The sequence below is a fragment of the Brienomyrus brachyistius genome, chromosome 2 (assembly GCF_023856365.1).
Source record: "Brienomyrus brachyistius isolate T26 chromosome 2, BBRACH_0.4, whole genome shotgun sequence".
Classification (NCBI taxonomy): Eukaryota; Metazoa; Chordata; class Actinopteri; order Osteoglossiformes; family Mormyridae; genus Brienomyrus; species Brienomyrus brachyistius.
In genome coordinates, this window is record NC_064534.1 from 12,714,098 (window position 1) to 12,729,779 (window position 15,682).

The 15,682-nt window shown below is 44.1% G+C and overlaps 1 protein-coding gene across 4 annotated transcripts; it reads left to right on the forward strand.

Annotated features, from left to right (window-relative positions):
- The first annotated feature begins 1,060 nt into the window (after nt 1–1,060).
- Nucleotides 1,061–15,384, forward strand: malt1 (MALT paracaspase 1). Of its 4 annotated transcripts, none has more exons than XM_048999556.1 (17): nt 1,090–1,208; nt 1,829–1,999; nt 2,803–3,040; nt 3,452–3,618; nt 4,186–4,325; nt 4,947–5,094; nt 5,304–5,482; nt 5,605–5,701; nt 6,983–7,027; nt 7,436–7,639; nt 10,248–10,425; nt 10,835–10,906; nt 11,374–11,501; nt 11,859–12,008; nt 12,432–12,589; nt 12,683–12,808; nt 13,233–15,384. In XM_048999556.1, exons 3-17 carry the CDS (start codon nt 2,889–2,891, stop codon nt 13,707–13,709), a joined length of 2,421 nt encoding a protein of 806 aa, XP_048855513.1. In that variant the 5' UTR covers nt 1,090–1,208; nt 1,829–1,999; nt 2,803–2,888; the 3' UTR covers nt 13,710–15,384. The 4 variants fall into 4 exon arrangements, with proteins under 4 accessions (XP_048855509.1, XP_048855513.1, XP_048855532.1 ...); XM_048999575.1 differs by having other exon boundaries at nt 2,806–3,040; XM_048999552.1 differs by lacking the exon at nt 1,829–1,999 and having other exon boundaries at nt 1,061–1,208.
- The last annotated feature ends 298 nt before the right edge of the window (nt 15,385–15,682 follow it).

The window sequence follows — 15,682 nt, forward strand, 5'->3', positions numbered from 1 at the left end:
TCACTCTGCATCAATCATTTTGTTGTTCTGCCCTCAGAACAGTTTTGTGGAAGTAAAACTCCCATGAGTGAATATATACCAGGGAAAACATACTAGCTAACCTAAACACATATTTTGTGCTATGGGGGGAATGTGGTACCTGGAGCAAACCTGAAATGACTCACTATCCAAAGCCTGGAGGTCAGGGACGGTTTACGGACCGAGCCAACGGGGCCGCTGCCCAGGGGCCCTTGGGGTGCAGGGGTTGTGTATGACAGTTTGGAAATTAGGAGGTTTGGGGGCACATGGATTAGGATTGAAAATGATAGGGTTAGGGTTAGCTATGGCAGTGTTTTTCAAGATGGTCCGCAGGGACCCCCAGGCAGTCCTGCCAGAGGTGTCCTGGCACATAATCTGTGAGGTTAAATATCGCAATGGAATCTCAGGCATAAAATACCACTCTACCACTGTGTGGTAGATTAATTACAACTATAAATACTACCATCATAACTGGCGCAACACAAAATAGATTATGCAGTAGCTGGTGTACACATAAATTGGCAAATTTCCAAAGCCAACCGGTTTCATTTCCAGTAAATAATGTAGAATTATAATTTTTATTTTAGCTTTCCAGATTATATTCTTGCCTTGTCGGTCTCTACAAGAATATTCCCAAAGAGATCGAACCTCTTTCTGTTCATCATTGTATATGTATCACTGTACATGTATTATTTTCATGTTGAAGTGTATTCATCGCGTGTAACTGAACAAAACTATATATATATATATATATATAAATATAGTTTCCTATAGTTGAATACACTTCAACATTAAATGATTTCAACTTCTGTAAACGTTTCATCATCTTTCTACGTTGGTCGCGCGTCTTTACCACGCCAGACACTAATCAGAAAGTAAAACTAGGCAAATTAACGCGAGGACGTATTTTTAAAACATCGGATTCGCTGTGGAGAAATAAAATCACACGTTTCATTAAAAACAACGCTGATATTGAGTTTTGGTTCAGGTTTGGTTCACTCGAACGAAGTGTAGAACAAGAATTTAAGGAAATCACACCTTTTTTTACTTCATCAGGAAGTGAAATACGTAGTTGCTATCGGTTTCAGTACACTTTCTGGTTTTCCCCCGGCACTCATCACCTTGACATATTTACTGGCTCTTAACACGGAAAGTATTGTGCATAATTTATCGTCACTACACGACAAACAGTAAGTGACGATCTATCTGCTTACCCGTCGCTGGATGCTTTCTACATTCGTGCTTTTATATTGTGCTGCTTGTTTTAATGAACCTATATCAGTATCGTCAGCATGTGCGAAGTCACGCACGGTTCTTTTACTATAGTTATTGGACAGATTATTAAAAATGCTTTATTCGCGGATTTGCCGTGGTACTGTATTTAAAACCGCCGTTTACACAACTGTCTTGAGAAATAAATGGTAATCTCTCACTAACAGCCAGTTCATGGCATGCAGGTGATTGAGGTGTAGAAATAATTTATATGATACTTATTTCCGTAGCATTTCCATGAATATAGCCTAACCGATTGGCTTAAATATCACTTGCATGAAAACATATCTGTGCACCATAAGTAGTGGCCATAAATTAAAAAGATGTTTTTATGTTAAGGTGGGCAATACGCGTGTTTATTTTGTGGTGTTTTAGCTTTTGTAGTCATGTACGAATGAATTAAATGTTTCCCGGAAAAGTACTTTTGTTCAGTTATACAATTTTAACCATGCGAAAAGTAAGGAAAGTGACATGCGTAATAATATAGTTTTTACGTTTCACGCTGCAAAATGAGCTGTTGATATAACTGCATTCCCAGATAGCAAACTGACTCTGGCACGGATCTGATCCAGAGGTAGCATAGGCTTTGGAATGGATCCAATACATGGAATGGATGGAAGGAAGCAAGTACCGTTAAAGATGAAGACACGCACTCCGCAAGAACGTTTCTGGTGCAAGTAATAGTCACCGGTATTAATGGGTTAGCGTTGTAAGTGTCAGCTAAAAAACAAATGTAGTTTGATGATTCCTGTTCATGGGACACTGAGCCCTGAGGAAGATTTATGGATAATTCATAAGATTCAAATACCTGAAGCCTACTTTAAACTAAGTGTGCTTCTCATAGGTACTAATTCATTTGTTCTTGTTGATTGATTCCTGGTCACCTTATTGGTGTAATTTTATTTCATTCAGCGTACATCTAATTACTCATGCTACTTTGAAATAACTGTACAGAGACGGTCTTACGTAATGGAGGATATTCCACAGCGACGCAGGGAGGACAGAATGACAACTGGGAGAGACACACGTGATAATTATAGAAATTAGCAAACAAATTCAGCAACGTACAGCATTGATCACGTGACACACTATGTTTCTACACAGGCGACAGTATTCTGTAGAACAGATAATATATTTGGTGCTGATTATTTGTTAGAATTTGCACTGGTTACAAATCTGCATTGTAACAGTTGACCGGATTGGATAGCATCGACGAGAAAACCTTTTTTAAGTTGAAAAATATAATTGTTTGATATTCGGTTTGTGTCACCAAAAATGAAACAGCATGGCATGACTGTAGACGGATTTCTGGAGTCTCAGTCTGGAGTCTCAGTCTGGGCACAAGATTTCTTGTGCTGTGTAAACAAATTTAAGCCTACTACTCTTAAATGTTTATTAATGAATGTGGTGATATTGGTAAGAGAACAGAATAGTTATAACTTAAAAAACTCCAAAATGCAAAAGCTGGATGACTCGGCAGCTTTGACTTAATGAAAAATCTTCTGTCTGCAGCAGACCAAGGCAGATGAATCCGTGAAGACCATCGTCTTGTTTTTCTCCATTTTGTCGTTTTGGGAGGATAACCTGACATTTCTGAGATGTCAGAGGCCCCTGACTTTTATTCCATGAATATTAACCTGCTGAGAGAGCCGGTTCTGAGGCGACTCTGCGAGATACTGGACAAGACAAACAGCAAAGGATGGCGTAAACTCGGTGAGGTGGTCAGCAATGACAGACGCTTCAGAGTGAGGTGAGGACCAGGATCATATGGAACACGCCAACACCTTCCCCTTCCTGCGACAGGTCATGCAGTTAACACACTAAAATGCCCAAATAACCTTTGCTTTCTTCTCAATTACCTGTTGGAAATACTTTCCAGAAAAAAAATAGAAAACTACTTGATGGGGACTGAAATATATAAATTACTTAAGTTTAGTGAATCATACATACAGTATTTCAAAGTAGTGGGGTATTGCTGGTGTGGGCATTAAAGCTCACTGGTTTATTGACTAGCTGTTTAAGACACACTTTGTTCAAAGGGACTCCTTACTTCTGAGGAAACTAGGAGTAAACTGTGTGTAATAGGCCTGAGAGTCTGGTCTGGTATATTTTTGTGGGTATTTTAAAGTTGGATGTCTTGGTCCTCCTTCCCGTACTTTAGCTCGGACGAGATGGAGCGATGCTCCCTGAAAGTGCTGGAACTGGAGGGAAGCCCAACGCGCTGCCTGCTGAGACTCATGGGAGATCGCGGCTGCCTGCTAAAGGACCTGGTGGACTTCCTACAGGCTATGGACCACACCGAGGCTCTTCAGTGCATTAAGCCAGCAGGTATATGCATCTGCAGCATCTGTGCTGGTGCCTTTATTATGTGTGCGTCCTGTGATGGCTTGGCACCTGCTCCTGGGTCGTTCTCTACCTTGGGCCGTTAGCTTCCAGGATAGGCTGCAGACCCCTGTGACCCTGCATAGGACAAAAATGGACAGACAGACGGAATTATTCCAAAAAGTCCTCACTGAGATCCCCCAGAAAAGCCTGTTCCATTCAGACCTTCCATCAAACAGTGCTACAGAACTCATTAATATCATGGGTAATGAGGGGAATTTGCTATTTCAAAAGGCCATCACTTGCTTTAGTAGTAGGCTCCTTGTCACAGTGGATACATTACATCATCCACCTTCAATCCACTTATTGTGCTGAGGGATACGACGAGGAGCCTGGAGCCTATTTTCAGGGAGCATAAACTGTGGAGCAAGGAAACACCCTGGGTGGGATGCCAGTCTGTGCCAGGGCACATACTGGGAGTTGCTTAGGAATAATACAGTAATGCAACTGGTTTTAAGCTCCTATTTCTTGTCCATAAAAGGATCTTAGAATTACTCTTTGTTTTTTTCTTAGACCTGTCACCATCACTAGGAATAAGAATTGTCATGCAACCGCAGTCTGTGTCCGCTGTACCTGGCCAAACGGTTCGACTTGACTGTCACGCCGTGGGAAATCCAGGCATGCAGTACCAGTGGTTCAAAACAAAAGATGAGGTGAGTACTGTTCGGGGACACTGTGGGAATTTTGGGAACTTCCAGTGTGCACAGTCATTTGTCCTTGATGTCTACGCTGTCACATATATTGTGGTTTTACAGATAAATACACAAATTCTGTGTACATGGAGAGAAAATCCAGGTTCCCATTCCTCCAAAAGTAACTTTTTTTACTGAAGCTTCCAGATGTTCTTTGAGAGGAAGGAAACAAATACAGTGAACATAAAATTATTTAGATTCATGATGCTTTAAATAGTGGACGGTGTTTCCCAATCTGGTCCTCGGGGACCCACAGACAGTCCACATTTTTGCTCCCTCTCAGCTCCCAGGGGACTGTCTGACAGGGAGCCCAGAGGGAGCAAAAACATGGACTGATTGTGGCTCCCTGAGGACCGGATTGAGAAACACAGTTCCATAGCTTATTCAGTTTTGTTCGTATACCATTTATAAGATATAAAACAAAGGTCAACGCAAAGGACTCAAAAGATAAAGAAAAACCACATTGCATGCCATTCCTTAGTATAAGTGTTTTGTCTTCATCTTGTCTTATCCTGTTATGGAGAATTATGAATCCAATCCACTACTTAGAGCTGATTGATTTAGGATGGGTGCTATTCTCAGGTGCCTAATGGAATCTTCCCAGAACTGGAATTTAGTCCAGTGCAAGTAAAGGATACCGGTTACTACATCTGCCGGGTAAATTATGGCGGCATCTTTGAGTTCAGCAACTGGGCCCAAGTGGAGATTCTGGATGCCACACTGACAAGCGGTGAGCATGCGCAGCTTTTTCTGCATGTTGTGCCAGTTAGCTGCAATCAACAGCGTGAGGTGCTACCCAGTGCTGATATTATGCTAACTATGCTAATATTAAGGTAATATTATGACGTTGCGCGCATACTTTATGCCTTCTTCAGAAAGACTTTGAACCTAAAGGTCTTTATTTGAAGACGTGACCTCTGCACACTTGCCCCTCCCCAGGCATGATGTCCCAGTCCTTAGAGGGTCGGGTGAAGGTTGTGCTGCAGCCCCAGGATCAGAGGCTGCCCGAGGGGGCTGTGTTGGAGTTGGAGTGCGGGGCAGTGGGGAGACCCATACCTGAATATCAGTGGTACAGGAACGGGGTGCCCCTCCATCATGCCTGCAAGAGGAAATACATGGTGAGGAGGTGGAGGTTCCAGGCCCTGTAGTCACCTGCTCCTCACACATGGTGGGCCTGGAAGGCTGCCCCTACCTATTGATTTCCATTCACACACCTCCCATCTGTGCCCCAATGCAACAGGTCCACGTAGCGGCCAAGGAGCACGAGGGGAAGTACCGCTGCATGGTGTCCATCAAGGACGAGCGCACGTGGTCGCGAGAAGTGGAAGTCCTCATAGGTACGTCAGCGCAGCAGTGGCTGAAGATGGTGAATAAGTGTCACCCTTTCAGCAGAAACGGGTCCAGCGTGCAGGAAGACAAGTTGCTACTGCTTAGAAGTGCTGCTATTGCAATTATATGGAACAATTTCAGATATCAGTTTCATTTATTTAAAGTTAACTAAAAAAATCCATAATTCATGGCAAGATGATTGAAACTTACACCCAGGACTTGATCTTTCATTTCTTTTCTTTTGTATTAGAGTGTTTTGTGTTCAGCAATGAAACCCTCACTCAAGGTAGAATTCCATACAAAAGTGTGTGAAGTTAGTAGTTTCAGCAAAGATTCGTAGTTTGCATAGTTGGAGATGTTTCAACAAAGAACTGAAGTGTTTCTTGGTTTTGGTGGACAGCAGACAGGAGGTGCAGAGCATGTCGTCAAACATGGCAGCTTAATTGACTTAATCCCTCCTTCACTTGAATACATTTAGTATGTAGTTCAATTTTTAAAAATATTACATTTCATGTTCACATGAATTTACACATTACCGTGTTTTTTTTTTCTTAAATTTTCCAATAACCATGGACAACCCCTGTAGTAACGAAACAAAAAGACTAACGCAGGAAACATGAGGAGTTACGCATATTATTGGATTATAGTGGAGATTCCCAGACATCAGTCATTCTGACTACATTCTATGGGACAAAAATAACTGCGCCTGAGACATTTTGAAACATGACTTTTACCGTAAATGCATTGATCTTTTCTGTTTCCACAGAAGGATATTATTGAGATTACTAAAAGTGCAACATGAACTACTTGTTTTCATAATCCTAGATGTATATTTGATTTGTATTGTTAATGTATTGTATTACCATCGTTAATATTTGATTCATTCATTTGTTTCAGTGTGTCTCTGATTCTTAGGAGACATTTGCCCACTGATCTTATCTATGTTCACAATTTTCTGTGGACATACTAAGATATAGATATTAGTTTGCCTACTAGGATTAAGGAGGACACATCGTGCATAGGGTGACCATATATTGCTTTGCAAAAACAGGACTCTAGCGGGCAGGAGGCAAAGAGAGGCATCAACATAGTGCAAATATGGAGTCAGAAAGTATTCTGTATCAACATGAAAGAAAGTAAAATCCTGGACATTTCAGGCATTTTTAGGTCCCAAACAAGAGGACATGTTCGGGAAAAAGAGGATGTATGGTCACCGTAATCATGTCGGAAAAGTCAGGCAGCATGATTACTTTGATGCTAATGACCGTATTTTTGTGTGTTGCCTTCAGACAGTTATGATACCACCAGGTACCGGATTGCAGAAAAGCCCTTTGGTAAGTTATGGAAAAACCCAAAAACAGCTACCAGCAAAGGAAGTAACTTGTCTGGGTTATTGTTTGTTGAAAGGCGGCGAGCCAAGCAGATCTACGGTGGTCACCGATGTTGCGGTTTCTGTCCTGAGACCGGGACTCGCCTACAGCTTTGAGAGCGTACTTTGAGAGCGTACTTTGAGCCGCTGTTGGATCTGGTTTCAACCAGTATGTCGATGCCCCCACCACACATGTGGTTTTTTTACCACCAGAAACCCAGGTTTCTGTCTGTACCTCCTGCATACCCCACTGGTGAAAATGCAGTGATCACATGACTGGCTTCTGTACGCTGCTGTACGTGTTAACACATAACTGCTGGCTGACGTAAGAGATAAACCTGATGGGGTTTTTTTTTTGTCTTTGTTCCTATAGCAACCGACAAAGTTGCCTTGCTGATCGGGAACCTGTCGTACCAGAACCACCCGCAGCTAAGGGCACCCATGGTTGATGTGTATGACCTCACCAACTTGCTGCGGCAACTCAACTTCAAGGTGGTGTCCCTGCTGGATCTTACTGAGTCAGAAATGCGCAACGCCGTCGACGAATTCCTGCTGCTTCTGCACAAAGGCGTGTATGGTGCGTGTATGACGTGTGCACATTGCATGCATGGCACAAGTGCAGACCATGTACAGTGCATATATGGTGCATTGGAGTCAATTTGTCTAATTGGTCGGTGCATAAATTACACACAAGCCTAGAGGGGAAAGTGGAGAAAAGCTTTGGCAAGGCATCTACTCCAGACCAGACCTCTGAAACGTACCAGTTAAAGGTTTTGCACCCTTGAGATTTTCTACAAAATCTACACTTCGAAATGTCAAACAGGCAAAGTGGCTAAATGAAAAATCTACAAAATCTACCCTTCGAAATGTCAAACAGACAAAGTGGATAAATGAAAAATTTACAAAATCTACACTTAACATTTACTGAAACTACACTGAACATTCTTCGCTAACAAATAAACTGACAATATGTTTACCATGTAACTGTTTTTATTAGCAAGAAAATGTTGTATCTTTCATTCATCAAAGTAACCTCCTCTAGCAATTATAACAGCAGAGACAATTCAAGGCGTTCTTTGTACAAGGGACATTAAATACTGCTCTGTTTCATGGGATGAAACAGTAAACTAGTGCATATAAAGTTAAAGGACAGCCTAGAATTTGACTATGCCATCACCACACAACCAGCTAATAGGATGTCAGACATGCACTATTACATACTCTTTCCACATTATAAAGGAAACTTGTTTTATTTGACTTATATTTTCATTTATAGTTGCTCACTCAAATTTCCAATGCCTAACGACAATAAAAAATTTTAGTGTGCAAAAGCTTTTGATTGGTAGTGTACATGCTGTATGTGACCCAAGGCCAGTATGTGAAGTGCAAACACTTGGGTATAGGAGCAACAAAAATAAGCAATGGGAGAAATGGAATGCTGGGTTTTAGCTATTAGCGACAGCTATTCGCTAAAGAGCAATTTAAGGGCAGTTTAATAAATGATATTTCATAAATAAGGGTGAAAGGTAATACTGTAGCATTGTTTTCAGAGAGGTGGAAATAGTGAGTAGAACTGTTGACAGAAGTGGGCTGTCTGTGGTTTACAATCTTATCAGATTTTGTATGTAACTTCCTGTGGAAGACCTCATGTCAATAAGCTGATACTGAGAACGTGGCATTCAAGGAGCCGGGGTTCAGCCGCTGGGCTACAGGAGTGGAAACTTCACTGAAAGCTCAGCCCACACTGGAAGCGCCAGTCGGCGTACATTTGCCTCAGTGTGCGTTTGATTTATCAGAGTACTAAGTACTTGTTTGTGAAATTCTAGCTGTCATTTTTGCTTGTGACTTGACACGCGCCCGTGCGGCTCCTCTCCAGCGCCCTTCGAACTGATATCCAAGAGTACTGAGATATCAAATTGTGACAGATTTTTCGCGACGTACCTTTGAACCTCGATTTGAAAACACGCCCCCGACAGACATCAACGACGGCATTTGATGATGTCTGTCCTGCGATGGCAAGCTGCGACGCTCCGTCAGAACCGTGAGGTTCTCACGTGGTTTTCACAGTACTGGAGTGGGTCAGGACGAAAACCCCGAGTGAAGATTTAATTTTATCTAGGCCACATGAAGCCCTTGCCAGGAGGGCAGCTGAAAACGTACCTTTGGCCTGGGAGGGGGGGGGGGGGGTCGGAGTGGCCACTGGGACCCTGTGAGACGAGTGATGAAGTTGGCAGAGCACCGTGCGAGGTCCAGTGTCATGTTTCCAATGGGATGACAAATAACTCATGTCACACTGCTAGTGTTCGCCTCTACACCTGATACCAGACACCGGGTGTGAGGGGGGGCAAACGATAGCTTGATGGGCGTCACTGGGCGGGGGGCTACAAAGGGGAGGTATGTCTTCTACAGGATTGCCAGTGACAGTAACCTTTTATGAGGGACGTGACATGTCATAGCTAATATCATGTGGAGACTTTAGTCAAGAGCTGCTCTGTGGTCACGTCTCCGTCTGACGGGTGTCGTAGTTGCTGTCTGCTCTAAATTCGGATCTGTGTGTCTCGTATTTTCCTGGCTTGATGATATGTTTGCGTACTAATGCCTGAATTCCAGAACTGCAGATCCAGGTATGCTTGGATTCATGCACAGAAGAGTCCTCTAATCTGATCACATGACGTGGGCAGGGGTGTGGGTGATGAGCTGCAGGAGTGCTCAGAAGGGGGATGTTATTTTTAAAAAGGTGGTTTTCAAACCAGAGTTTTCCCAGAAAAGTGCCTTGAAGTTGGGTGCTGTGCTTTTGATAGAACCTCGTGCCATTTGGTCATGCACTGGGGACAAGCTCACTGCTCCCCCACCCCCTCAGAGTTCTGAAAATGGTTAACAGGGCTTTAATGAAGACCGCGTGTTCATTAGTAGGCATTCCCAGCCCACCGGCCCATGACTAGTATTCCACCAGGCCCAGGAACTCCCATATCGTTTCACAAAAATACCAGATTCGTCTTACATTTCCATGTACACTGTGTCCCCCCGCTCAGTAATTTATAACACCAGTGTCCCCTCCCACCAAATTGATCGGTCTGTGATATGTTTTGTAGGACGTAAACTGCTCCACGTACATCAAAATGTTGGGAACCCCTCTCCTTCCACTCTGTCACATGACCTCACAGCTGAACGTCTCTCCCATTCAGGGCTCCTGTACTATGCGGGCCATGGCTACGAGAACTACGGTAACAGCTTCATGGTCCCCGTGGACGCCCCCAACCCCTACCACTCAGCCAACTGCCTCTGCGTGCAGAGCATCCTGAAGCTGATGCAGGAGAAGGAAACTGGCCTGAATGTCTTCCTGCTAGACATGTGCAGGAAGAGGTGCGCTGTAACTCCAAATGCCCCCCACTCTCATTTATTGTCTTGTTAAGGGTGACCCGCTGCACTTCTGTAACCATAGCTGTTTGGTTACCATCTTCCTGCCCTTTCTCGTGACATAACATAGGTAGAGCTGAGTCAAATAACCCACCAGTCATCCTGTTGGTTCATTCATTGTGTCATTCAGCGATGGACATCTGAGGCCCTACTGTTACTTACTGAACCATTAATTGCTCATGTACAGACACAGATTTACTGTTCATGTTGCTAGATATTTTCAAATGGTCTTTACCAGCTGGATTACTTTTTTCACTAAAGGAGTAAGTCTAATATCAGACATGAAAGTTGAATGCTTATTTAAGAGAAGTATTCTGAATATGAATTACCTGGTTAATTGCACTGTTTTCTTTAGGAACGTCCATGATGACACCACACCCAACGTCGTGTTGAGAGTCACGGCTAACATCGTCTTTGGATATGCCACGTAGGTCTAACAGCTACGTCCTTCACAGCTTTAGACCTGTACATTTATGCTGCAAATGATCTTCGAGCGGCTTCCGGAATAGGCTCCGGACTCCCCGCGACCCAGTAGGATAGGCGGTTTGGAAAATGGATGGATGGATGTATGGATGATCTTCAAGCGTTTGATCGAGTCTGTCTGAAAAAGTGGCTAAATGAAACGTTTCTACAAAAAGTGGGCCATTATACTACGCAATGCGTCTGGTCAAAATAACATGATTTGGGCATGTTCCAATACAGCACTCCAAGGCATTCATATATCTCTTTAGATATATCGAGCCATATCAGTATATATTTTTTTGCCTGTTTGACATAATTATGAAATATTGGGTCCTGCTCAGATAATAAAATCAAACAACCTTGAATGAGAGGGTGAGTTCTTGTTCTGCTTGGGAACCCGCTGGAACCTTAAACGAGACGTGCTGTTAAAAGGTGCCAGGACGCAGAGGCATTCGAGCTGAACTCGAGCGGATTCACCAATGGCGTCTTCATCAAGTTCCTTAAAAAGCGCCTCCTGGAGGACGAGAAGATCACAGTGCTCCTGGACCGTGTGGCAGAGGGTAGGTGGAGAAGGCCGAGACACAGACTGTAGTTCTGGCGAGATGTCCAACCCTTGCCTGTCTGAACGCAATTCTCGTGCTGTTTGCTGATTGCTTAGCTTGTCTTCACCCAAAAGCTGGGGATGATGTTGTTTTGCAAAGCTGTTGCCCAAAGGAGATTATCTTCACAGTGACCACATGAATGCTCCCTCGTGTAACGCACAAATATCTCATACTGCCTTCCTAAATATAGTTCCTCATCCGCTTACATTGGCCATCGCAGTCTGTTTGGTCCTTGAATGGTGCACATATCCCTCTTGTGATTTCAGCAGTGTCACCTTTAGCCTCCGTCACTGTAACGTCTTCTCTCTACTCCAGACATGGGTCAGTTTGACCCCACCAAGGGCAAACAGGCCCTGGAAATCCGCAGCAGCCTGTCGGAGAGGCGGTCCCTTACCGACCCCATCCTGCCCAGAGGCTGCTCGGACGAGGCCCAGGCTCGCAACCTGCAGTGGGCAAAGGCGCACGGTACAACTCCGGGCCCAGCGTCCCGCTCGCACTGCAAGTTCCCCTGGAAAAGCCTTTGACCTCCCTTAGCTGTTCTTGGAGGCTGATAAAACGCACGCAGCCTTATGCTCATACACCTCCCACATCTTTCCAAACATACGGTGTTTCTGCAAATGCACCTACACTCACCCAGAGAGATGATGTTAATACGTTATATTAGCCAATTATCTGATAACAGTTGCAGTCACCTTTTCCATAATTTGCTTTCCATAAGATGGAACTTACAGAACCTTTGCAACACCTTCTGTCCCATTTTATCTTAAAATATCAATATAACAATATGTACGAATTCGAACATTTGATCAGAAATCCTACTATGCCCTGAATTTATATAGGTAATTAAATACAATGGCTAATGTGCCATTTGTGTGTGACTGTTCCCAGAACTGCCCGAGAGCATGTCCCTGAACTTTGACTGTGGGGTGCAGATCAAGATGGGCTTCGCTGCAGAGTTCTCCAACGTGCTGGTCATCTACACCAGCATTGTGAAGAAGCCCGAAGACATATCATCCTGCCAGGCCTATGTCACCAACTTCAGTCCGGTAAGACTGCACACCCAATCACAAGCTGATATCACCCGACCAGGCAGGCCTCCCACCCAGGTACCACTGGCATAGTGTCCCCTCTCTTCTCAGGAGCTTGACGTGGATCCCAAGGAGATGAACAGGGTGACCCCTGAGGAAACCGGAAGCTACCTGCTGTCCAAGAATTTGCCTCAACACTGCCTGTATACCCGCCTGAGCTGCCTGCAAAAGCTCCGGGTACGTGGGGGCTGCGTTCTGTCGGCACACCTGCTTCCATCATTAAGATCGTTACAGGCTGTTATTAAACCCCTAAGATATTGCAGCGGCAGTAATCCATTACAGACAGAGGTGGAAAGTTCAGGTCCAGAATGTACAAATCCAGAGCAAGGTTTTGTTTCAGCCAACCAGCTGAGTACTATGTGACTGTAACTCTTTATGCCCAGTTGGTTGGTTGAAAGAAAACCTCGGTCTGGATTTGTACTTTCTGGAACTGAACTCTGTCTTTAATTGATTGCTTATGTGAGTGACTTATTCAGCAAGGCTTGCATGTTATAGGGATGAAAAATCACATGATGATAAACAGCAATTAAGTCCTTCCTTGTTCTCCCAGCGTAGTCTGGCTGTATTGCTGATCTCTCCCTGTTCTGTTCATTCTGTGCAGGAGCAGCTGGTCTTCACAGTGTGCCTTCAGGGCACCTTCACAGCTGTGGAGGAGCTGGTAGACTGGACCATGGAAGTGAACATCGGGAAGCCTCTGATCGCCAAGCTGGACCTGCACCGGCCCGTGCGGCGCAATAGCTGCCTGCAGACATGCCTGATGCCCCACAGCCCCTCCCACAGCCCCTGCCACAGCCCCGGGGCCGAGCATCTCCAGCCACACTGCTACTTCCCCCCAGCACACGGTAGCACGTACCTGGAAGTATATGAGCTTCCCCACAGCTCCCACGGCGCCCTCTACTGGGGGCACCCGCACTGCGACCCTCCCTTCTACAGTCACTACCACATGGGTGACGGTGATGAGGACCCTCCCTTTCTGGAGTCCCACAGTAGAGTTAACATTCCCATAGAGGCCACGGACGACATTGACGATCTGCAGACAAGCTTCATCAACAGCCTGCAGATTCACGGCCAGCAATGACACGCCGGTCACCGGGCCAAACAGTAGCATATTGTTAGCGGTAGCATCTTAACAGTCCTTGTTCCTGTTTTACCATTTGTGCGGCAGCTGGTTAAATGTGTAGAATTTTGTCATATATATACTTTGTGAATGTAGCCAGTACCCAGAAGGATTCTGCTCTGGAAAACAGCCGGCTGTATAAATGGGTAAAACTGTGACTTTGGGAAAATAATACGTCTTTCTATTTTTTGTTGGCAATAACGAATCACCGGCGGTGAGTACTGTCTGAATAATCACCTTTGTAGTGTAGCACTTAAGTCGTCATTACATTTCTCATTGCATAACCCGCAGACGGGGATTACCTTAAGCCACCCCATCTGCATATTGATACCATCACCAATTACACTTGAAGTCTCCGCTACTTGGTTTCTTCTTGCCAAGTCAGAATATTTCATTTCCTGTCAGTGCCTGGAAGCTTGAGGCCTCGGTGTATCCGGCATAGTGCCTTATGCAGCACTGTTGGTCAGCTGGAAGCAGGACAGCATTGGTTTTGGTTCAATGCACTGAACAGAAGATGTGCTGTTCGGAACTCCCTGGTATTATAAATGCAGCGTTGAGTGGATTATTACTGTCTACCTTATTACTATTAATAAAATGTTGGTTATTTAATGTAGCAATCGATCACTAATCCAACACAGGGTCTCAGTGAAACGGATCAAAACATACAAACCCCAAAAAAAGTGCACTGATAACTGTGAGCTGATCATATGGGCACCGTGTCCACAGGGGGCAGAACAACCCCCATAACCCCCCACCATCCCATTATGAATGTTTGTGTTTAATATGATTATATATTGTTCTTTTAATATGGCACTCAATGAAAGGTTTATGTGATGTTCCCCTGTGTCAGATGCATTTCTGAATCCTGTGAGCCAGTAATCAGCTCAGTTTCTCTTTGATGAAATGTCATATGTGCTGTTTCCCAGAGGCACTTAATACTTTTAATACTGGATCCCATTTAAACCCCCCGTTTTCTGTGCCCACTTGTCTCATGCAGGGTTGCGGGGGTCCGGAGCCTATATCAGAGGCTACGGATGCAAGACAGGGAATAACCCCGGATTTGTATTGGCAATGTACAATAATATATGAGTGTGTGAAAAACCATTTGAAATGTCAGATATTTAAACATGGGTATCCATTTTGTACTTAATCACTCATTCTTTCATTAATAATGATTCACTTTTGCCTAATTATGAATAGCTCTACATCATGACGAACGCCTTATGATCATTCAGTATAGAATATGAAAACTTTTTAAGTCACACAGGGCCTCGGCTTGATTTAAAGGGATCACATACCCAAGAGGTTTGTGGAAGCTAAGGAAATCTCTTTAAGTCATTGTACGACGGATTTGTCTAAGGTGTAGCTGCAGATGTGCAGGACTGTCAGTTACCAACCGCACTTTCACAGTCTTGTCCAAAAGGTGCATGTATGGTAAAGGGAAACATCACGCTTTCATAACTGACAGCGAAGAGTTAGAAACGGTGTTTTCAGACAGGAAACTATAGTCCTGCTAAAACATACTCAAACTGCACGCAGCAGCGCAGTGTTCCTCTCGCAATATATTTTTCTGAGTTATATGAAAAATTCTGTGTAACTGTTTCATGAGGCTTTTAATAAACATCAATGCAGCCTATTTCCACAGCACTGTCGAGTCACCGGGCTCCCTACCCTTCTTAAATATATACAGAAATTTTACATAAGTTTAACAGAATTAAGAGAGTACGTTTCCAATCAGTGTGGATGCTCTCAGTGACGGACTACCATGTATTTAGCTTTCTGCTAATTAACTGCGCCCCCGGTAGCCACAGGTGTGTAAAATCAAGCACCTAGGCATGCAGACTGCTTCGACGAACATTTGAGAAAGAATGGGTCGCTCTCAGGAGCTCGGTGAATTCAAGCGTGGTACCGTGATAGGATGCCAACTGCAATAA

What these genes read in the sequence shown, in the direction of transcription:
- malt1 (XM_048999552.1), top strand. Translation starts at nt 2,889, where the DNA reads ATGTCAGAGGCCCCTGACTTTTATTCCATGAATATTAACCTGCTGAGA. An exon ending in CTAGACATGTGCAGGAAGAG is followed by an intron (nt 10,426 to 10,834) that starts GTGCGCTGTAAC and finishes TGTTTTCTTTAG; the next exon opens with GAACGTCCATGATGACACCA. An exon ending in GCTGCCTGCAAAAGCTCCGG is followed by an intron (nt 12,809 to 13,232) that starts GTACGTGGGGGC and finishes CATTCTGTGCAG; the next exon opens with GAGCAGCTGGTCTTCACAGT.